The sequence below is a fragment of the Amblyomma maculatum genome, chromosome 1 (assembly GCF_055883805.1).
Source record: "Amblyomma maculatum isolate TAMU_Amacu chromosome 1, ASM5588380v1, whole genome shotgun sequence".
Lineage (NCBI taxonomy): Eukaryota > Metazoa > Arthropoda > Arachnida > Ixodida > Ixodidae > Amblyomma > Amblyomma maculatum.
The window spans coordinates 190,608,759-190,631,884 of NC_139344.1; the positions used below are offsets into that span (position 1 = coordinate 190,608,759).

A 23,126-nucleotide genomic window follows, 5' to 3' on the forward strand; every position below is an offset into this window, starting at 1 on the left:
TGGCTACACAACGTGACCCTTCGCATGCAAATCCAAGCCCGGTGCACTCACACCGAATGGAACAAAGACCTAGTATCCGTGCACCGAACAGTTGGATGCTCCTCTTTCTTCTTTTTTTCTTTCTTTCTTTTTATTTATTTTTTTGTCGTCCCTTTAAGAATAGATGGACAACAGAGCTCTGCTTGCTTTGCTAAAGGAAGGATAGGGCGTCCACATTTCAGATTTCCATGGCTCAGGTCTCATTCGAATCTGTGTCTACCCAAATCCCAGTAGAGATAGGTGCTAGCGCCGTCTCTACGGATTGCACAGACTGAAGCGCGCGTTGGAAATCCAAGCTTAGAGTCGGATTGGAGTTCAAAAGGTTTTTTCTAGCCCATTTCGCTGTCGTGATGATTTACAAGAAGTCAACAGAGGTCGAATACAGCCACATTCTGTATTGATTACTGTTGATTTGAGCGTAAAAGTATCGGTGTTTCTTGAAAAACTATGCTTTCGTTTATTCAGATATAATTAAATGTTAAACATCTGCACAAACGGATTGCGAAAAAAAAGTTGATTCGCTTGTAGACACATTTTTCTCCGGTGCACGTTACACACGGTGAGCCACAAAATCGCAGTTTTGCTTTCAGCTGTCGTTTCCTCGTGACTATTGCTGTTAATGCTTATTCAAAATGAACGTAAGAACGTTAGATGCAAATTGCACTCCGAACGTGGGACAGACGGACTGTATATACCGGTGATGCTTTTTTTTTTTCATATATTTTTTTAATAACTACGAGAAGACACTGTGCAGTTTCCGCAGGTGGATTTTACAGCAAAGTGGACGTTATATACTATAGATAGAGCTCGACAAATGAAACATTATTTAACTAAAGGGCACTAATCAACTTTATATTTTCGATTTCAGCCCAGTCTTCAAATCTGCTTGATCAATAATGAGTTTTAGAATATCGGACGTCAAAAATATGCATTTGAACGCTCATTAAGAGGGCTTTCCTGCATTGCTTATCTATAAAATTGCTTTGCTGCGCGCGGTATTGCCCTTTTTACATCATAAAAAAAAGACAAACGATGTCTGTATTCGACGCATGAGAAATGCAAGCGACGCCATTGTATACACATACAAATCGGGAAAGACAACTCAGCGAGCCTCGAAATGCGCATTTTTGACGTCGCATATTTGGAATCACATTGGGCTCGCATTAACTACTGAAGCCTTTTAAAATAAAAACAAAAGTGTCGTACCATTTCTCTGACTTCCGCACTTCGTTAAGTTTCCCCTTTGAATGAAACTGTTACTCGAGAGCCAGCTGTAGTTGTGGCATTACAAAGAATAATGACATTTCTCGATTAAAACTGAATTCCCGAAATTTTATTCGGCGCAAGTTCATCTTATATTTTCCTTCGCAATACGAATTCGGTGAAGACGATGCTTAGACTTACCGATCTGCATCCGTTCGCCTGGACGTCAACGCTTCCCGGGCCCGGGCTTCCGCCGGTCAAGCTTAGCTTGTCAGTCGAACACGAGGAGCTGTCGTCCCGAGACATGGATGTCTGCGAAAAGACCGGAATCCATTTTAGAAGCAGCGAGTGAAGGGGTCCACGTACGTCTGCTTGCACTAGCAACATCGACACGGTACGAACATGACCTCGTGTCATAGCACCAGCAAGAAGGCGCGCTGCATTTCGGACAACTAAATATCCATCACATCTAAAGCCCAAATCCCCGTCACGATAGAATCGGTCGATATAAAACCAGTTTAAGCGACGAAGACCAAACACCATCCCTGTTTTTAATAACGGTTGAAAATAAAGGTGCAGCAAAGGCTTGCTACCGGTGAGCGACAAGTTACAGTTAAGGCATTTCCACTTATAAATATGCCCTCAAATGTTGTAATGCAGCTGCCAGTCTGCAGCATTTCACCGGTCCGGTTGCGCAGTATAGTTGTGCTAAACCTGTACGATGGTTTATAAGAAAAAATGAGCGCGATTGGTGCTGTGTTAAGCGTTACGTTGCCGAAAAAAAAATAAGCAACGGGGCTCGACCCTTTGTAATGATCACAGGTGGCATGGTGGATTTCGTGATGCTGACTACTAACCGATCCTCCGTCGGCAGGGTTGGCCAGAGCGGCGAGGGCTCCGTTGGCCAAGCTGGAGCCCGGCCGGGAGAGGGCGGCCGACGGCTCGAGACCGTTGACGGTGGCGCTCTTCCGATGGTTCTGCATGTGCGAAGTGAGCGCGGCCGCCGTGTTGTAGCCGCGGTTGCACATTGCGCACTGGAACGGTTTGGCGTGGTCGTGGGTCTTCATGTGTATCTTGAGGTGGTCGGAGCGGGAGAAAGCGGCTTCGCACTGCGAGCAACGGTACTTGCGGTCGCCAGTGTGCAGCTTCACGTGGCGGTCGCGGCTGCGCTTGTGCTTGAACAGGCGCTGGCAGAAGTCGCAGCGGAACGGCATTCGGTCGCTGTGCACCTGCGAGCAACAGATGCCACCTCAGACACGTGCACTCTGTAACACATGAGCGGCAGCCCCCCTTGAAACGTACGAGCCGACACTGAGGCGCTGGCTTCCATGTAACGCACGTATCCCTGCGAATGACGGACCGCAATTTCATGACTTATGACAAGGAAGCGGTTTCGATCACCGGCCAAGAGAAGAAGTCACTCGAAAGCGCCGATATTCTCGAGCATTCAGAGAAATTTGCACACTTTTGATTCAAACGGGAGCCATTAACTGTACGCGAGCCTGTAGAGTAAACTTATGACCAATACAACTTTATCCCACAGCATCATGATTCAGCATACATGCGAAGGTGCATGGTTCTTTGTTCGGTATTTGACACGTCTGCGTGGCAAACGGAGAAGTGAGTGATTGAAATGCGTACATTGTGCAGAGAAAACCCAGAAAGCTCAATGGCAACCAAAACAGTCTTACCTATATACATCACAGATATATAGTAAAAGTTTTTCATACACTTAGAACTGTGCTTAGAGTTGTTAAAAACGCGCCATACGTATGCATGTGGCCTTCAAACAGTTTCATAGTATATAATGTAGATTTACCAAGGTAAAATATGACTGCGGAGCTCCCTCGTTTTCTCCAAATAAGTATGACCGCACTCGCCAAAACTTCACGTGCCCAAGCGTCTCGACGGGAAGAAGGTGCCGAGTAGAGTCTAGCCCTATAGATTGCGTGCTCTCATTAGCGCAAACGAGAGGATTATGGTGCGCCCGGAGAAGACAATGGCAGTTAGTCCTCGCTTCCGAGCACGCATAGGCGTCATCGCATGAAGCTCATTTGCACTCGCGTAAGCCCGTAAGTGCCCAAGTATGGACTTGTGCGCAAGGTAGCCAGATCAGTGGGCCCCGTGAGGAAGGCCTTCCATACCGGCAGTCACGATTGACGGCGAGTTGGCGCCCATTAGCGGGCCGGCCAGATAAACAGACCGAATGGCACGGCGGGACAGCGAGAGGTAACCGGCCGGCGCTAATCCACTTTGGCCGGCCGCGAGGCCAAGCCAGGGACGCCTCAAATTAGATGATCTAAATTGCGTTGTCGCACCTTCGCCGTTCTCTCCGGTCTATTTTGTTTTCCGCTGTCCCCACAGCTCCAGGTCTGGTGGTGGCCATGATATTCGCGGGTCCTGGATTAGGCGTAAGCACGTTAATGTGGATCGGGTAACCGCATTGCGGGCAGGGACTCGATCTTGCTCTCAGGGGAACGCGGGGTCTGGTCAGCGTCTGCGCGCGGGCCGCGCTCGGCAGGGGGAGCCGCTTTATGTCTCCTGCTGCCGGCGCTGAGCGGGTGGAAAACAGCCCCTCTCGTCAAAGATTTATAGCCTTTTTTATAGGCTGGCCACTCTCCCCGAGCGACCGGCAGCGCTCTGAGCGCGAGACAATTGTCAACGGAGGGCAGAAGGACAAGTTCTCTGCGAAAGGGCCTCAGTGCATACCTCGCGCATTGCGCCAGAAATTGCCGAGGCAAATAGCTAATAAAAGCGGGCATTGTTGGCGCACACAGCGCGCCGACCCAAGCTCCAGCATCACTTTCGGGCGGCAGGGGAGAAGCGCGGGTGGTCCAGTATGAGTCGCCCGTAATTTGGCACGCAGTTAATGGCATATTGGATGCAGGAAGGGGAGGCAACCAGCTTTGCAGAGCACCCCACGAGGTGGTTACCTGTTCGTGGCGCTTGAGGTAGCTGAGTCTAGGGAAGGCCTTGTCGCAGAAGTGGCAGGCGTAGGGCGTCGCCTCGGTGACGCCGATGGTGAAAGACAGCTCGGAGTCAGAGGCCGGTCCACCGGCCAGCAGTGAGGGCGGGGGTGACAGCGACGCCGACGTCAGCTCGTCCTCGGGGCTGCCGGACGAAGAGCGCCACGACGAGGGCGTGCCTGCGCCGCCGCCCGGGGCTGCCCCTGGGGACAAGACAGGAGTGCGCGCTCAACGACACGCCCGCGACAGCACGTGTCTCATCTTCGCGAGCAGCGAAATGTGGCGCGAGTTCAAGGGCGGCTTGGCTACTCGCATCATTTCTCAGAACGGCATGCACAGATGTCGCGCTAGAACACATCTCCTTTCGGTTGCGCGTGCAGGGTTCGGTCGACCGCCCAATTACCCGTCAGACGCGCACCCTGGCGAACCCTTGCCAGGCCTCTCGCTCCCACGAAGGGCAGCCGCCCGCGGGGCTGCGAGCGGCCCAGACGCGCGCCACGGGGGGTCGCGCCGCGCCCGCGCGTTTAATAACCGACGTCGGAAAAGGAGGAAGTCCACACAATGGCAGCCGGCGCTCCATAAAGCCGCCGCCTCCCCCAGCCGTGACCCCTCCGCCACCCACCCGCGATCGGGAAAAATAAACCTCGCACTGCCCTCTCCGTTCTTCCCAGAACTGGGCGTCTAGCGGCGGCAGTTTTGTCAGCCCCACCGGTCGGTGCCGGATTTTCGGGACCCAAGGTGGCCGTTCCTTCCGTCACGGAGAGGGCGAGAAAGCGCCGTTTCGTGAGCCTTGTCTAAATCAAGCGCTCCACCCAGTTGGGCGCCAGGGGCCCCCTTCCGGCGATAGCCGCTTGCTCATCCGAGCTGACAACTCAATAGAGCAGGCCGCTGGGTGACCCCGCGCACAAAGGGCCATCCAGGCCGGATTCCTCGAAGCCCCCCGCCGCGGTAGTGCCTGTCTCCTCCGCAACAGGTCCGGACGTCTTCATCGCCGCGAACCCAGTGAGCGCGAGGCTTACGCGAGCCCTTTGTGCCTCTGACATTCCGGCCGCTCCTGGCCGCCCAACGGTGGCAAAACCGCACTTGTGGAAACCTCATGAATGAATATGGGCCAGTCGCCATGTCGCGCGAGCCGTGTACGTGACCACCATTACAGAGAGTCCTCCCCGCCCCATAAAAGTGTTCGCTTGGGACCGCAGATAAGGTCCCTCAAGTTCCAGGCGACGATGCACATGCACCACAGAAAGTGCTCAAGCAAAAGTTCCAGAGCACTAAGTGAACACGTAACTCCACAGTGAAAATGCTCCCACATAAAGTGATGCGAGAAAAGTAGAAGTTAATGTCAGATGTAGCGCACAGGCTCCCTTTTTTCAAAGCAATGAAAACATAAAACGTGCGGTATCAATGCGCATAACAGCACGATACAAGGACTAAAAGCAAGCCAGGCGCTACGAGACAAGCAATGACCTTAGCCCCAAAATTAGGGGTGGTTTTAACGAGGAGGGCGGACCGCTAGGCGATAAAGTTTGCATGGAAAAACTATGTTGAACCCATTTTTTCTAAACGAGAAATGTCGCAGAAATATGTGGTTCAAATTATGCCACCCTCTAGACAACTCCCCTCTAGGATCGGTTTGGTTTGTGGGGGTTAACGTCCCAAAGCGACTCAGGCGATGAGAGACGCCGTAGTGGAGGACTCCGGAAACTTCTACCACCTGGGGTTAACGTGCACTGACATCGCACAGCACACGGGCGCCTTGCTTTTCGCCTCCATCAAAAAACGGCCGCCAAGGCCGGGATTCGATCCCTCATCCCTTGGAAACAGTAGTCGAGCGCTGTAACCACTGCACCACCCCGGCGGGTTCAACTCCCTTCTAAGAGTGACCCCCTAAACTACACGTAATCACTCCGTACGACTTGGATGCGTAGCATATTGCCTTAGACGACTGATTTTTCTTTCATCTGTGCCATGGCTTCCCTTGACGGAGAGGGCTAGCAAAAGGTACGCAGGCTTGTTTCAGGATAAAAATTTAACGCCTGTGTACATAAATATTCGCTGAAAACCTAAGTGCATCTTCGAAAAAGAGTGGATGGATACATAGCTGCTACTTATATGTACATTTGGTCATCAGCATAACGCTGTTCACAGGAGTCACAGCTCATCTGAGCAGCTTCGCGTGGATTCCTGCTCATTCAGTGCACTTCTCTAGAGCATTGTGGCCGGTAGTTGCAGCAATGCCAACCGCACGTCTTGTAGTCACTTCCATGATTATTTCAGAAAAGGCACACTTTTGCGACCACAGTCGACCTCCTTGAGGTAACAACGTGCTTGTGCGACCACCCGAGCGTCAAAAGCTATAAATCCGAGCAGTTGGCTCAAAACTGTGCGCTACATGTGTCTCTCAACTCGTCACGACATGATTGTGATGGCGTGCGAGTATATAGTGCCTTAGTGGCAATACAGAAGCAGCAGAGCAAGCCTGCGCGCTTTCTGAGGAGACTTTCACACTCTAAACTGTGTCGTTTGTATCGGTACATTGAAGTGACTGCGCAAGCTAAGTGAAATTAATACGTCAGTCAATGAGTATTTTCGTGGGAAAAGTAGGATCGAACTGAAAAGCAGGATTACAAGTCGGAAAGGCAGATGGAAAAGTCTACATTCGCAGAAGGACTCGAGTTACGTGCATGCAGGGCCAGTAGAAAGGAAACGTCCAAGTTGCGAGCAAGGCGAAAAACCGCATTCAGTGGACTATCCCGTGCAGCGGTCCATTCAGTCTTCGCTGAGACAGCTTATCGGCATCTCCTCTCGGACGGCGAGATTGCGGCGGCCCGTGTCCGGCAGCCGCGGCCGGCCCAGAGGACAGAGAAGTTGGGCCAGCGGCGAAAGCGAGAGCCCACCGCGCGCGTGGGCACTTTTACGACTTTGTTTTTGCAGTGTCCCCCCCTCCGCTGGAGCATCTCGGCGGAGGTGGTCTCTGCTGGGTGTGCCTAGGAGCGCCCGCCGGGTTGCGAGGGGGGTGGCGAGTGTCGCCCGCGTGGCCGACTCGGTGCCACGCACGCGCACGTTTTGCTCGTGGGGGTCGTCGCCGGGCGCCCCCCACTGCCGCCGCGTCGGGGTATGGGGGGGGGGGGGGGGGGGGGGGACGCTCGCGCACCAGGGAGGTCGCGGCCAGATGCGGCTGACAGATAGAGGACAGCACCTCTTCGCCTGCGCGTCGCGTGCGCACTGCCTCCATTCGAGAAGCGCCTTTGTCCCAGCTCGCAAAGTCAGCCGGAAAAGGAACATTTGCGACGCTGACCAAACCCATGGGGTAGGAGAGATTCCCTCGTCTTTTGGCTCACTGGCCCAGCAGGAACTGAACTGCGTTGTTTGTCTGGAAGTCACCTTCTTCGATGTGCCCAAAACTGAAAGCATGTATTTATGCACGAGTTCCCGATACGGTTACAAGCTGGCTGCCTGCTCTTCTTAGTTTTACTTCTCCAGAGTTCATCGAAACCTCAAAATCATAGGTATCACGCAGCGCTATATGGAACACTTTACAAGAAGACCACCAGTATCCCTGCTAAACGACCACACCTTTAGGTTAAAGAGGTCTCAGCGCGCTTCGCCAACCAGTAGGTGTTTCAAAGACTGCCGGGTTACCGCTTTGGCATAGCGCACTTTTCATCAGTACACAGCAGAGCCGTCTATACGTCACGCCTCAACACTTGGCTGAGATGAGCGCGCAACTAGAGCTCTTCCTAGCGGCTTTCAAATTTAGAGCTACTGCATGAATTCTTTCCATGGTCAAACCCCAGCGAGCACGTTGCGCTCTCTGGGATTTCACTCAAGTTCCTGTTACCATCGTTCCGGCCCGTCGGGGCCCAGGGGGGTTGTTTCGTCCTGAAAAAGACATCAACGGGACGTGGGTGCGGTTTGGAAAGGGGTGCAGTGCATCCGCGGCCGGAATAACAAACTGCCTCGCTAGAAAGAGAGAGAACAGCATTAGCCCGGCTGCAACCAATAATTTCCCAAGTCGCTGTCTGTGTATGACGCACGCCGACACGCGCGCGCCCTACGAGCCAAGTTGGTCGCGCCAAGGTGCGCAGGGCGGCCAAAGGAGCCGCCGGCACGCGGGGTGCGGTGGGAGGGGCGCGCTCCCTTCGCACCCACATGCGAGGAGCGCCGAGGGGGAAGCACAAAGCGTGCTGTAGCGGCGCGAACAAAAGTGAACCGCAGCGGCAATTGCGTGTGCGGCGGCGTCTTCCCGTAATGAGGTGGCGCGGAGAGATTGAGCTGTTCGCGGAGGAGATGATCGGTGGCGTCTATTTATCTGCCCACGTACACGCGCCCGCTGTTTGTTTCTCCTTCGCTCGCTCGCTTGGTAACTTAATTTACACCAAGTGAGAGGACGCGGCTACAATTTACGCCTCCCGTGCCGAGAAGCGCGGCCGGGGAGCAAGTGCCTTGAGAAATAGAACGTTTGAGGCGAGCTGGAGAGACCAAATGTGGCTGCGGTCCGCATTCTCTTCTTTTTCAACGCCCCACCACCTTTAATGTTTTTTTTTTGTTTTTTTTTACGTCTTGCTTTGTTCTTCGGAGCCCGATCATTTCTGGCGTATAGATTGCCGAAGGGAAACAGTGTGCAAGACTTCTTCGAACGCCACAGCTTGGGCAGAGCCAATATCGTGCCACTCCAGGAGCTGTCGGCCGTGAGCTTATAAATTTTTTACGAGACCAAATCGCATGATGCCTTAAATGAACGAAGAAGCGCATCGTCGCATGTATCACGTCCTGCCGAGGAAGGGAAAGCGTTCCAGGTATAAATCAGCGCCACTGGAGTCCCGAAGGATCGGCATCCCATCCACGCGGCTGGAAACAACATCCGTAGCCAAGTGACAAACGCCTGCTGTCACCTTGACGAACTCCCTAGAACTGCATTCCTAGGGAGTTTTCGCGGCTAATATGAACCCTGCTGCGCTGAAATGCTGGTAGGTTTTCAGAGCGCACCTGTAGGCGACGAAGCAAGGCCGTCTAGAAAGAAGCGCCTAGCTGATCGAATTCCCGCGGGTAGACGCAACAGCGTTAAGGCAACACGAATAGCTCGCTCTGTGCTGGCTCCTGTTCCCAAGGGAAACACAGGAGCGACGCGTCATGCGACATGAACTAACGCGCGGCCACAACAGCCACCAGCTGGGAAAACTCGCCACAATTCTTTGTGGCGCTCCTCTTCCTCCATTGATGTGAGCAGACGTCGCACCAGAAACGTCCAGATTTAGAAAGTTACTCTTACGAAGCGTCAGACCTGACTCGTTCTAAATTTTCTGCACAACATCTTTTCAAAGCTCCTCGCTCGAAAAGACACCCCACCGTTAACATAGCACTTGTGCTCCAATTGCCTGCGTTATATATTTTGACCGTGTCACAACGTGAATCTCGCTTAATTTATCCATGCTTAAACTCTTTTGGGTCACCATGTGCGCTTCCCAAATATCGTAGGTTAAATAAGCAGACTCATATTAAGTAACTTTATAAAGAAGCAATTAAATAAGAGAGTGATTCCGAATGTTCGGTAACTTGGACCAATATACCTCTTCGGCTTCAGGGCAACATGCCTATTAGACGAGTTTAGTTTGTGGTGTTTGACGTCCCAAAGCAAGTCAGGCTATGAGGAACGCCGCAATGGAGGGCTCCGGAAATTTTAACCACCTGATGCGATCATAATTTAATGCGCACTGACAATGCACAGCACGCGGACGACTTGCTTTACGCCTCCATCGAAAAGCGGCTGGGACGCCCATGTAAACTTATTGGAGGGATGTGTAGTTATTGCAGCATTAAGATAATTCCTTCACAAATAAAATCTGTCAAGAAATGTTTAACATAATGTTTTCGGGTACTTCACAGTTAAAAGGAAACAGGATTGGCAAGCGCAAGGCCTCCTGACGCTCAAGTAGCCTCTTCGCAACTATTTTTACTAACACGTGAACATAAGTTTTCGGGGCTGCAAGGTACAAAGCCGCGAAAGCAGAAAGGTGGCCATATATGCGACGACATATGAGCAGAACTGAACTCGAGGGTTGCTGCTAGTCCAGCATAGCAACGACGAATACAAAACCGTGCGTATCAGTTGTCAAGAGAAAATGAATCAAGCAGTAAAAAGGAAAAACTCAGCAGCTAGCATATTCATGCCGTGAGTTCGCTTTACACACCGAAAACCTTACTCCGACTAACTTACAAAGTTCCCTACATTAATAGTAGTTCTGGCTTTGTCCCATTACGTCATATATGTCGCCGCCTAGAAAACAATATCTCTGTGAGTCTGCCCGCAAAAAGAAAAAGTGCATTTTTCTCCGGATTTAGTTTCTTTACTGCCACTGAGGAAATTCGGTGTTCTATACTACATTTGCATTTCGGTAGTGACAATGCGGACAAAGCACGCACAAATCTCTGCCGTTGCATATTTTATAAAAGCTGGTGGCATTACGCGCAGCCAACTTTCGCATTGCACTGCCTTTTCACTGCTCGCGAGTAAAACCGAATCAATTACCTTTGCTGCGAGATATTTCCTGTTCAATAAAATTTATGCGTGTACAAAATGGACACGCATAATTTACAGCACTCTGCCGTTATCTAAAACAAGTCTAGGCAAGATCAAGAACTCAGACCAATCATGACAGCTGAAAATTCCGAATCATGACAGCAAATTAAGAGGGGGCCGCATCTATCAGAAAAGCATTTGCTTGTAACTTGAATCTCTCCCTATTCCGCACGAAAAGCCCTTCGAGACTCACTTGTGTCACTTAATCCTTTGTGTCATTGCTTGTCCACTCGACGAAACACAACAGCCTGAGGCACCACCGATAACAAGCGAGCAAAGAGGCTACAGCGGCGGAGTCGCCAGTGGTCCCACCGGCCGAGGCACAGCAAGATCTCTGGCCAGTGGTGAAGCGAGAGCAGCGGTGAGCCAGCGCCCACCGCGACGAAGGCGGTCAAAACTCGAGGCGCACGTTTTGACAGCCCTCGGCAGCGCGCGCGCCAGCACTCACCGAGTCGAGCGTGTTCCGGCGCGGCGGTGAGCACCTCCTGCGGTTGCGACTCGGAGCCCACGTCGAGCTCCTCGGTGCCGTCGACGTCCACGTCGGAGCCGGGGTCCGAGGCGGCCATCTCTCGGCACATGCCTGTCGCGCACGGAGTCCCGGACAGAGCGGCGCGCGGCGATGCGAGCGTGTCGGCCAGCGGCGGTCGACTCGCGCGGCGAGCAGGCGAGCGGGGCTACCTACGGGGAGGCGGGACCCCCCGGAGGAAGAGGGCGCCGGGGGGGTCCCGCGCGCGACCTCCCACAGAGCGCACCCCCTCTGGGCTCTTGTTGTTGGCCGCTTCCCTTCCCCGCGCTGGGTCACCCTGGTGATTATACGACCACCGGCTTTCTCTCCGGCCGAGAGAGGGCTCCCAGACGATGTCTTCATTACGGAGGCTCGCCTTTATTTATGCTCCCGCCAGGTACGGGCAGCCACTTGTCTTTCTTTTCTTGGCTCGAAAAACGCCGGGGAAGAAGACATGGGTGGCGGGCTCCCTTCTGGCCGGCAGGTGCGACTGCGGCTAATGAACCTCGCGTGCGCGGGCCCCGGGTCGCAGGAGAGCGTGCGGAGCTCCGCAGGGGGCCTCTGTCCACGCTAAGCGGCGTTCGAGCGCGACGCGGGTGGGACGCGGAAAACGCCCCGCGGTGCGTCCATCTGCTTTGCGCAACAGGCCTCTCTAATGTGGACGCGCATCACAATACGCGCACAGATGTAATCGCCCGTCTTGCGTGCGTGCTTTGGGCCTCACGTAATGCGGCGCCCCATTCTGTGCACGCTGTGGTGTACGCGTCGTTACTATTATCCCCAAGCGCTGATACCGCGCAACTCGTTCCATGATGTGCTATCTTTTTAAACGCTGCCTTCTGAGGGAACGAAAAGCGAGTTTCTGTACAGTAAACTACATATATATATATATATATATATATATATATATATATATATATATATATATATATATATATATATATATATATATATATATATATATATATATATATATATATATATATAACAGCAGCCCAATTTATGTTTTGTTTGATTCTAATAGCGGCCATATAACAGGAAGAACGAAATCGGTATGCGGCTTTCAGCTCAGATTTGAGCAGCTCATACAACTAGGCATAGGAAATTGTGTAGGCGTGACAGTGAACTTTGAATATGCTCGAATGTATGCTACGACAACCTGGGGACCGGCGCAGAACAGCAAGAAAAGAAGCACACACATAAAAAGGGTTATGTTTTTCTGTGTCGGCAGCTATCAGCAACAAGTTGCAGTAAATCAGAACGCCTAACGTGGGATTATTTCACGTGTAGGATATAGTACTGAGGAAAATAAATTGATTTCCACCAATGCTTTGGCCTCCGTGAAGGCAGCACACATGCATAATTGTGCCCACAAATTTTGGAAATTAGGAAGAGCTTTTGAACGCAATTTTGTACACGCTGACTTTTTTTTTTCTTTTTTTTTTTTGCTTGCTACTTATTATAAACGCTACGCGCACCGTTGGGTTTACAAAGGAAGTCTTAATTACTTGTTGCGAGCGCAGAAATTCAAAATTTTCGTGTCAGGAGCTTAGGCCATTTCTATTAGTATGCCCAGAAAAGTACCGTATAGTCGTCTCGCAATTATTTTCAAAAAACGCAGCCAACTGGTTTTCTACGGCAGTTTTATCTAGTCACTGTGAACGCAGGAAAACCTTTCAGAGCAAATTTTAGCCTCGAATTGGAAGCATATAAGCTTTACCCTCCAAAATGTGCGTAGCAGTATATATCTTACGATATCCCACAGTTGTGACGCAATTAAAAGGTGCCCCAAAGCTAGACTTATATGTCCGTGCATTTTCATTAATTCGATGAAGCAGTCCAGATATGGTATATATACGGTATGTCATGTGTGCTAGTTGTTTTTTTGCACCGGCTTTTGCTCCTGCCGTTATGCTGTCAGTCACATTTACTTGTCCTCCGAAAACGTACCACAGAGACAGAGCGCTCGAACACACGACTCTTGATAGCCTTAGTTGCCTATTTGACATAAAATACAACTTCGAACACGTGAGATTCGAAGCGGCAGTCGATGGCGAACGTTTGACAAAATTAAACTTTGAAATGTACACCCGTGAGCATAAGTGGAGACCCCCCCTTTACGAAACTTTTTTTAGTTTATTTTTTTTTTCTGTATAAAAAGACGTGCCAAACAAAATTGCTTAGACAAGGTAGCAAGTATGCTTAGGAGGGTGCCCTATGCATATCTTAGAAATAACCGCTTCACTGTCACGAAAAGCAAGCAGGCAGTTTGGAAAGAGTGCGTGGTCTTTTAAAGAGAAAACTATATGAAACACATCCAACATGCATGCGGGCATCAAAATAAAGACCGGCTCAGCACACAGGCAGACACTTCCAGACCTGACGCTCACGAAGTATCTATGAGACGTGCAGTGACACTATATCACTTTTGCTCAAGGGTCAATTATTTCTCACCAAAATAAGGGAAGCCATGCTTTCTGTGCATGTACGGCTATGTGCGCAATGCCGGAGTTTTCTCTGAGTGCGCTGTCTCTGAGCGATAGTGAAGTTATTGTGTTCGTGCGTAGATGAAGTCAGTTGGCAGTGTGCATGTTTCACATGTATCTTGTGCAGGTGAGTCGATCGTCATTTGCGTTGTTTTCAGGACTTTCCTTGTGCACAACAAACCAGTCCAAGTCTAAGGCTTGATAAAGAAAAACAAATATAGGGAAGGATATTGTATAAATGCTAACTAGCAAAAAACAAAGCGAGATATTTTTCGATCATCAAACCATTGATATCCGTTGACGTGAAGTTGAGAGACATAGAGAAAGTATATAGAACAACATATATATTTTCACCGTTCTCTGCTGAAAAATCTCACTACTTCCATCGGTATACAAATGGTCGTGTATGCTGTAAGGTTTGTCGTCATCAAGTGCGCTATACGCAAGTATACCTTCTTTAGATTTAGAATAATTTGTTGCCAGCATTTACCGCAGTACTGAGGCCCTGTTTGTTGCAGCGATGGAGGCACGTTCATTTTCAAACCAGGCTCTGCAAAACAGAGAAGAAATAGAAAACTGTGCGCGTATGTCAAGTCTTTGGTGCCACCATTCAGCTCAGTGTGTGCCATATTCCACGTGAGTGCATATTATCACCGCCTTACTACTCTCAACTTTCTCCCGTTTCTTTGTGCGTTCACTCACACTGTGTCGTTATCGATCTTGGCGCCGTTTCTGATAAATGGCCTTTTATTCCGCGCAATGTTAACCACAAGTGCGTACAGGTGCGTTTTGACGTATCGGCAAAGCGTTCCCAAACTCGGCGCGAAAACTGTGCTTGAGCGGATGCAGAGGTTAACCTCTGGATGTGTGCGCTAGCTGTGCACTGCGCACTCTGGCTTCGGGAATAGCGGCAGCGGATCTCCATTTCAGAACATGAGTGCATAGGGTGCCGGTGATGAATGACTTTCCTGGACACGAAAATCAGCAATTTCATGTCTCTGTACGCAAAACACTTGATGTCTATTTATTTATTTATTTTGCCCCCAGGGCTTGCAAAAAGCGTTCTAGAGTGGGCAAGAACGCGCAAAGTACATTTAAACTTCATCAAAATTAATCAGAAAGGAAACAACAGCAACAATAAAAAGAGGACAATCCAAAACACACAATATTACAAGATATGCAGCAGAGTGTATTTGAAGTTGCATTCACACCGACATATCAAAAGGCGAAAGCCGACCAAACGCAACAGACTGAACGCCAAGTGCAACAATAATTAAAAAAGAAATGAAGGAAGTAAAATGCGACACCGGTCTGTCGGTAAGAGTTTTCGGTAAGAGCAGCAGGTAAGAGTTTTCGATCGCGTTATAGTAGAAATGAATGTGCATGTGTCATCGCGCGTTTTGGCAACGCATGGAAATTTTGCATAAGGACGGTCGACAGGTGTAGAAGCATAAGTGATCACTCATGAGGCTTTGTAACGCTGAAGAAATGAGTTCCGAGTGCGCTGCATGCTGGTGAAAGTGAAACAATGGTACCGATTTCTTTTCACGGTGCCTCTTCACACAAGAAATTTGATCCGAAGGCGTCTTTGTGCCTCTGTCTCATGGAGTGTGTGCGTTCGTGGTCACGTTATCCGGCTGCCTCTCAGTCAGTAACTCAAGCGTTGAGAGAGAGAGACCAAATTTTTAAACACTAGAATCTGCTACTCGCCTCATCAGCTTCGAATGGATGGCCAAAATGCAGCAAAAAAGCGTGCTTGAATAGTGAAAAAGTCTGCATTGTCCCACATTGCACGTATGCATGTGTGTACTACATACGTCGAGTCGAAAAGCAAGGCGCCCGTGTAATATGCGCATCACTGTACCTAAGAACCCCGCGAGAGGTCGAAATTTCCGGAGCCTCACTACGGTGTCCGTCATAGCTCGAGTCGCTTTAGGTCGTTAATTCATATATGTATAATGGGGATGTCGCACAACTTTCCCGATTATCTTCGTTTATTTTCATAACCTGCAAGTTACGACCCATATCGTATCTGTTATTATTTGTCGGGAATATAAGAAAAAAAAAACGCGTATGTTATCACCAGCGTGGATTTTTGCAAGCACGTCAAATGTAACGAGGGTCGTGCAATGCAGCCATATGGATGGACCAACCGAGTGGAAAGATGCGCAATGATGTTATAAGTTTTTCTTTCGCGTTGAATATTCATGATCGCACATTACTCACGTCGTACGTCTTTTCTCCCTGCCAGTGCACACAAGGCGCATTGCACCCACAGAGTCCGATTCCACATCGCAGTGTGCTGCGTTGAATAATCCCTTGATCTATGGAGTCTTCTGAGTCGCGGTAGGGTCAGGCCCGAGACTATGCCTGCGGAGACAGATAGGCTGCATATCGCAGTCGAGCATTGCATGCATGCTTCCCAGCCACTGCGCACCCAGAAGGGCGATGGGCATCCATAGAAATGCGGAGACTACACATCTGAACACACGTGAAGGCCAGCCACGCGGACGAAACGCCAAACATATTCAGGCGTTATACGTGTGGGTGCTTTTCGATGCCTGTGCGCTACCCGGTTCGAAGCTGGGCCTTCAGGCCCAGCTTCGATTCTTGCAGCGCCGAGAGCCATGTCATGCGCTTGAGAAATAACCGCAGGTCGAGTTCAGCCAAACGTTCCTAACTCTGCGGAGGTGGATGGCCACTGATCACTATCCGAGCAGTTGACTCACCTTATGTGGTCTTAATATGATTCCGGAATAAAGTTGTATACTATATACAACGAACTGACCGACAGCAGGCTATAGCCTCCTTAAAAGCTGGGTGCTGCACTAGTTGCATGCAAACCTATATATTTCCTTCTCTTTAGCGCGAGCATGATGCTGGCAGGTGTTGGCAGCTGACATGGCAGCGCTCTGACTGGACGTAAAGTTGCCTGACGTGAGGTTTGGCATGAGCTGACAAGCTCACACGGCTTAATTAAAGCGAGGCTTTATACGTGGGCTGGTAGCTTACGCTATGGCGTCATGGCGTAACTCTATGGCGTTCCCCATGATTTTTTTTTTCTCTCTTTCCTTCTTCCTTGCTTTGAATGGAGAGTGGCTTCAGAGGTGACTGAGCAATGTGGGTACTGTTAGAGTCAGAGGTAACGTAACAATAATTGTTCACTCAGGATAGGTATTGTGTAATTTTCAAAAAGAGCAAGCAGTTATTTGTAGCCGGAATCACACCCTGGTGAGCAAACCTGGTGGCAGTTTTGCTGACGATGCTTGTGCACTTCCATTAAAGTCATCATTCTGCCGCGACCAGTCTGTCTGAACAACCGCAAACTTTCGACGCTTTTTCCAAGGCGGCTGCCGAGTATCAGCATACATTTCGGCATGCGTGTGGGGCCATTCCTCACTAAGGAAGGAAACGCTATATATTACAAGGCTTTGAAAAGCGCTTTTGTTTCTGGCAAAGCTGCGATTGAGCCTCGGCCCTGAAGGATTTTGGTGAGCGGATTCATTTAAAACCCCAAGTGGGAACATCGAAATATGACGCATCACTTGCGCCTGAGTTTTGTCAAAAACAGCGCGAGATGCCCAACAAAACGTCTCGTCTGCACCAGTACTTTTTTCAATAGGTGCGTGACACGCGTTGTCTGCTATCTGCATTACCGGCTTCTTTTCAAACACCGCGCCATTGATAACGGAAGCACTTTCAGGCTCACTATCGTCACTGTCACCGTTTGTTTGCAAGCGCCAAAACCATATATAGGAATGAAAAAAGTTTTGGGGACAGTTAATCTCCTCCTTGACGCGACACGAGTTACGGCTTCCGTCGGCCGTCCGCTCCCCTTGCGGATTATCGTATGCGCACATGTACTTTATTACTCGCTGAAACAGTAATCTCTTAATTTGTTTATATCTCACTCATCTTATCAGCACACAGCGTTATGTGAAATGCCACTGCCAATGCAGATATACATCAAGCCCCGCTTTAACCATGCTGTACGAACGAGGCTCGGAAGGGAGTTTGATTCTCATCTCAAAAATCTCAAAAGAGGTATACGCGAGTGTCATCGCACTGCTCGTCGAACAGCTGCTGCCAGCCACAAGCCGTGGAGGCACAGGGCCCATTTTACGCATCCACCTGACCTAAATGTCAGCGCTGGACAATATTTATTTGGTTAAGGCCGGCCTGTGTGTCGGTGCATCGGGAAATATACAAAGCATTTAAATGCTTGCAAGGACGAACACAACAAGGTACGTATAAATTAACAGGAGTGCTAAGAGAAGTAACAATACAAAACTTGAAACACGACAAAGAGGAGGAATTATAAACGAATTAGGCGAGAAAACAATAAAAGCATGCAGTAGTTTAGAGGCGAGATTAGAAACTAGAAAAAGGAAAAGTCAAGCGTACAGCTCACGTACTGGGATCACGGCGAAATCTCTGGGCCGCGTGGTCGTCGACGCAGCGCTCGCTCAGCAGTGTGTGTGCGATGGAACGCGCACCTCGGCGCCAGTAACGCGACCGCGAAGGAACCTCTTTCGCCGCCTGCTTCCTACCGACTGCTGGCGCGGTGTGGCGCCAGTCGACATGCACGCTCATGACGGTCCGTAGCAGACGACGGCCGGCGAATGACGAAGGAGGGGAATGACGCCGATCGCAGCGAGAGCCTCCCTCGGCTTCATCACGTTTCAGATTGAGTCTTCGGCTAGCGTGTACAATGCCGGAACAGGTGCCCAGCATAAGATCTCTAATAGCGAGTTGGCAGAGCATGCCATGTCATATGGCCTCGTGGCGTACATAATCCGCTGGCCAATCAGCGCCCGAACGTGTCACCTGCCAGACCGTGCTTGCGATTTTCCGCTCACAACGCCGAAGACGCCGGGTTTTCCAATGACATTTTAACGCTATAACGTTAATATTAAATCTATCGTTGTGGCATGCAGGCCCCGTCCTGTAAATGCTGAGAATAAGTATGTCAACCTGCAATTTGATTTGGCATACAAATTCTGACACTGGTCGCAACTCATAAAAAAAAAAAAGAAAAATAAAAAAACGTCTCATTCGCCGGATAGCATGTCCGCATGCATTCAGACCTTGCAATGTCCTGTAAATGCTACGGCACTTTTCTCTCAGATAAGTATTTCAATAAAACACGTTGTTGGGCTAGCATGGTACATTGCATAAAAGCTAACCAGCCAAGAAGACGCAAACAGGAAAAAACAGAGACGCAGGAAGAAAGAGGCTGGTTAGCCTTTAAGTAATTCAAGCTGAGACATGCTTTGGTGTACAAGCTCTGACGCTGCATGCAACTCTGTAATAAATAATTTAATAGCCCATTCGTTGGACAAATGGCCGCGATACATTGAAGTGCATCGCTAGCCTAACTATCCCTTTCAGAAAAAAACAACAAAAGCTAATCTTCGTGTGCGCCCACCAAGTCAGTTTAATGGATTTACTACGAGAGGGTTCAGACACAATTCACTTTTTTTTTTCTTTTTTTTCACCCAAGACTGGCAATTTCTAGGCGGAGTGAATCCAAGATTCACCGATCACTGAACTGCTTAGACACGTACTCCACTCAACAATGTCCCTTATTATCACAAGTACCGTATTAATTTATTGTATTCCTGCAGCTTAATCGGGGGCCACCATTAATTACCTCGTGGCATCGCACAGACAGCATGTGCATCAAATATGTTCTAAAACGAGCAACGAACTGTAAAGGCGCAGCTGTTTCAAACAGCTCCTTTTCTAGAGCGCGAAGCTGAGAAACGAAAAAAACAAAATACGCAGAGGAGGATTGGTTTCGCACCACTCGGCATGCAGTATGCACCAGCTCCTGGTCATTCTCCAAGGACACGGATGGCAGCCAAAGCGTCGTGTACTCGGCTTCAGTTTGGTCAGTCACACGCGGCTTCAGACAATAAAGTTCATGCTGATGCTTGCAGCACTACAGACGTTTTACGATTGACAATATTTGATTATAAAAAATGCAACTAAGTATTGGTAATAAAAAAATCACAGGGTGGTTGCGAGTTTGCAACGCGATTGGCACTGCGTTAGCTGGCTTATATAATGATCGCGAAGAAATGACGGCATATTAGAGTTGATTGGCGAGTGTGTGCTCTAACATAGCATCTCAGCTGTGACCTATATATAATTTTCGCCAATTGGTGCCCGAGGGTGAAGCTTTGCGTGAGGATACTGGGCTCGCAGGGGTGAGATGCATTTTTAATGATGCGTGCAAGGAGTGCATTTTCACCGGTGGTCATAAGGCGGCGTCATAAGGCGGGATGCAGACGTTGTCTCCGCATCACCGGTTCCGTTGCGAGTGTCTCCCGCTACGGTTGCAGTCCTCTGAAAAGTGACACAGTACTCACTTTCTCCTTCTCTATTATGTTCTTTCTCCCTCTTTGCAACATACATTCGCTTTCTTTCGTAACCCCCGTTCCCTCTTTTCGTAATACCTACCCTTCCAAGCAGAAACGTGTCTTGTGCCCGTTCGTTGTAAATGGACTAGCCGCACATTATCAACATCATCACCTACGACGTGAACCATGTGAAGCCGAGGTAGGCAGCGGTGGCTTTTCTTTTTTTCTTTTTGTTTCACGTCGGAAAACGGACGGTTCTTTAAAATTGATATATGCGCGCCGCTTAAAGTCAAGCGTTAAAATTTCTTCCGGTGCTCACTTTAGGTGATGTCATACATATCAGTAAAAGCTTTGTACAAGGAAATCAGGTTGACAGTGAAGCTATTATGTGAGCGTACAGATAATGTGCTCAGACTTAAGTGAAAAGAGAAAATATTCCTTTGGAAGGATACCTGTTGCATGCGAACGTAAAAGCCATAAAGACTTGACCAAATTAAGGAAGTTCTGACATGTGTTATTCTTTGGACTACAGTAAGAAAAAAAAAAGATTTCGCATTCGAGTGTGGAAGCCTTCCAAGCAATGAATTCGCCAATTAGTTACATATGCTCTCGATAATTACAGCTTCGTTTGCTTCAAAGGATCATGGTATTGATTCTAGAGCAACGGTTGTATAGAGCACCTGGTATGAATTGAAAGACATTTCACTGTACGGGAGCATATACTTGGAACGAAGACAGCGAAAACAGAAAAAAAAAAGGACAACCACATAATTTGTCCTTAAACAATGCGACGCGGCCTATAGGCAGAAGCACTTTCCAGAGCTATCCTGTATTTGAAAGTGGCGAAGATTTATTTACATCTGTAAAAGTAAAAAGTGGAAAGCGGCATATTATAACATTGGTATCCTCAGTGTTGATGGTGTTGTACCTATCCCAGGAAAGCATTACTCCGCTGCAACAAACTCGGGAAACAAAAATTTGGCACCATCAGCACAGCTAGCAACCGTCAAGCGTTGGTAGAAGCGTAGGGGCGAATGAGAACAGGACGGACCGAGACGGACACACGGCGAGGGCACCGAGCGAAAGGCGTTAATCGCAAGTATGCACAAAGTAGCGTTACTTGCGGACACCTCTTCGCCCTCCGAGCGCTTGCCCTTGCCGCCGCAGTGCATGCTTGCGCATTCCAGCCCTCCTCCTCTGAGAGAGGTGCCCCCGACCAGCCGGCTTCGTGGCAGGCCCCACGGCGGTCCGCCATTGGCCGGCGGCCGCCCAGCCGGCCGCCGGTGGGTGGACGGCCCTCGCCTTTCTGGGAACCGCGGGGACCACACAGCGGGTCCCTGGGCGTAGCGCCCGGGACCTTGGCTGCGGGCCACGTGGGCCGCGGGGCGTCCGCTTGATTTGCGCGCAGAGGCCGGAAGAACTTCCCGGTACCGGTCCTGCGCGCCAGCCGTCCAGCGGCGACGCGCGGCCCCACCTGCTCGCTCTTTATTTACGAGGCACCCTGGCCTTTGTGCTCGTCTTCTCCGCGGTCTTCATTAGGGCGCCCGGCTGGAGGTCTACGAACTCGGCGTCCCGCGCGCCGCCACGCGCGCGCGGGTGCCCCGTGGGGTCCTTCCTTGAACGCGCTCCCTAATCAGGTCTCGTTAGAGCACGACGGTGCGAGCAGCGGTCACCGCGGGTAACGCGGGAGTCCCTTAGCGCACAGTGTCCCCTAGGCCGGCCGTGCACAAAACGCGATCGCCGCGCGCGCGGCGGGGCAGCCTTCGGGGAACCCGGGCAGTGATGAATGCGTCACGATTCTTCTTGGGTGTTCGAATGCCATTCCCTGCGCTGTCACGCTCCTCCGTAAGTGGGGTCGGCCGCCGCTGCTGGCTCGTCTCGGCCCGAAAGGCTTGCCTGTGAGCGTCTTCCCGACAGAACGCTCGCATTTATTGATCCTTCGGGCGACACGCGATAATTTGGTACCTTTAGGAGACCTGTCTCAAAGCAAACGTCACTGAGCGGTGCGCTACTGAGCGCGGCTTGCCACACACGCCAAGTTTAAACCCGTGCCCTTTTTGAGGCTACACGTCATTCGGTAATTTTTAGCGCTGACGTCGGTCAACGAAAAGGCTCGCAGAGGGCATGTGTCAAGTGGGCGGGGAAGAGCAAGGAAGACCGGGGGCTTTGATCGCGCTGCAGCCCGAGCGCCGGTCCGCAAGGCCGCGGCGGAAGCAGCGGCAGAAGAAATCCCGGTGCAAGGCAACATCTCAATCATGCAGGCTCCTATTAGTCGAGAATGGAGGCTCCCCGTACTGATCCCTTCAAGGCCCTGGCATGCTTCGGCGAGCACGCTGGCCGTGCAGGAAACTGTCTTCTTTCAGGATTAGCGCCCACGCGTCTCCGGCGCGGGGGAGAGGGCCGGAATGGGCGAGCTCTAATCCCCAGCCTCGCCGCCCGCGACGCAACAGGTTCCAGGGCGAGCGCAGCCGCCGCTCACTTCCTGCAGCGAGAGCGCGCTGGTGGCCCGTACCCTGCCCGTCAGGTGGGGACGCGCTGGCCGTCTCCCGCGCTCCAGCTGGCGTTTATCGTCGCAGTACGGGAACGCAATAAGTATATCGCAAACATTTCTAGCGTTTCGTTCCCCCATGCATTCGAAGGTGGGGGAGATCTGCTACGAGGGCAGTTGGCAGCACACTTTCCGACGGTACAAAAAAGTTCACATTTGGGACAGCGTACGTGGTTGGTTGTACCTGAGGTCTTCTAGCTAAAAATAAATAAGAAAATAGAAAAAAAAAAAAAACATTGCTATCTTGGTGTATTCTGCAAAGGAACACCGGCGATAACCGAAAAGCTGCACGCTATGCTGTATGAGGAGATTCCCAAACACGCTGCACTAACACATTACTCTGTACCATTCAAAATTAGCGATTGTGTCACATGTGTTACATACATAAATGGCTTATGATAACTGAAGCAAGAGACAGCAAAACGAATGTGTGT

The 23,126-nt window shown here is 50.3% G+C and overlaps 1 protein-coding gene across 1 annotated transcript in view; it reads right to left on the reverse strand.

Annotated features, from left to right (window-relative positions):
• L (zinc finger protein Lobe) overlaps window positions 1–23,126 on the reverse strand; it is a 172,723-nt gene that overhangs the window by 2,584 nt on the left and 147,013 nt on the right. The window contains exons 4-6 of the mRNA XM_084589930.1: window positions 4,176–4,411; window positions 2,100–2,471; window positions 1,444–1,554 (exon numbers count right to left, since the gene is read on the reverse strand). Coding sequence (XP_084446056.1) covers window positions 1,444–1,554; window positions 2,100–2,471; window positions 4,176–4,411 — 719 coding nt within the window. The remainder of the gene's footprint in view (window positions 1–1,443; window positions 1,555–2,099; window positions 2,472–4,175; window positions 4,412–23,126) is intronic.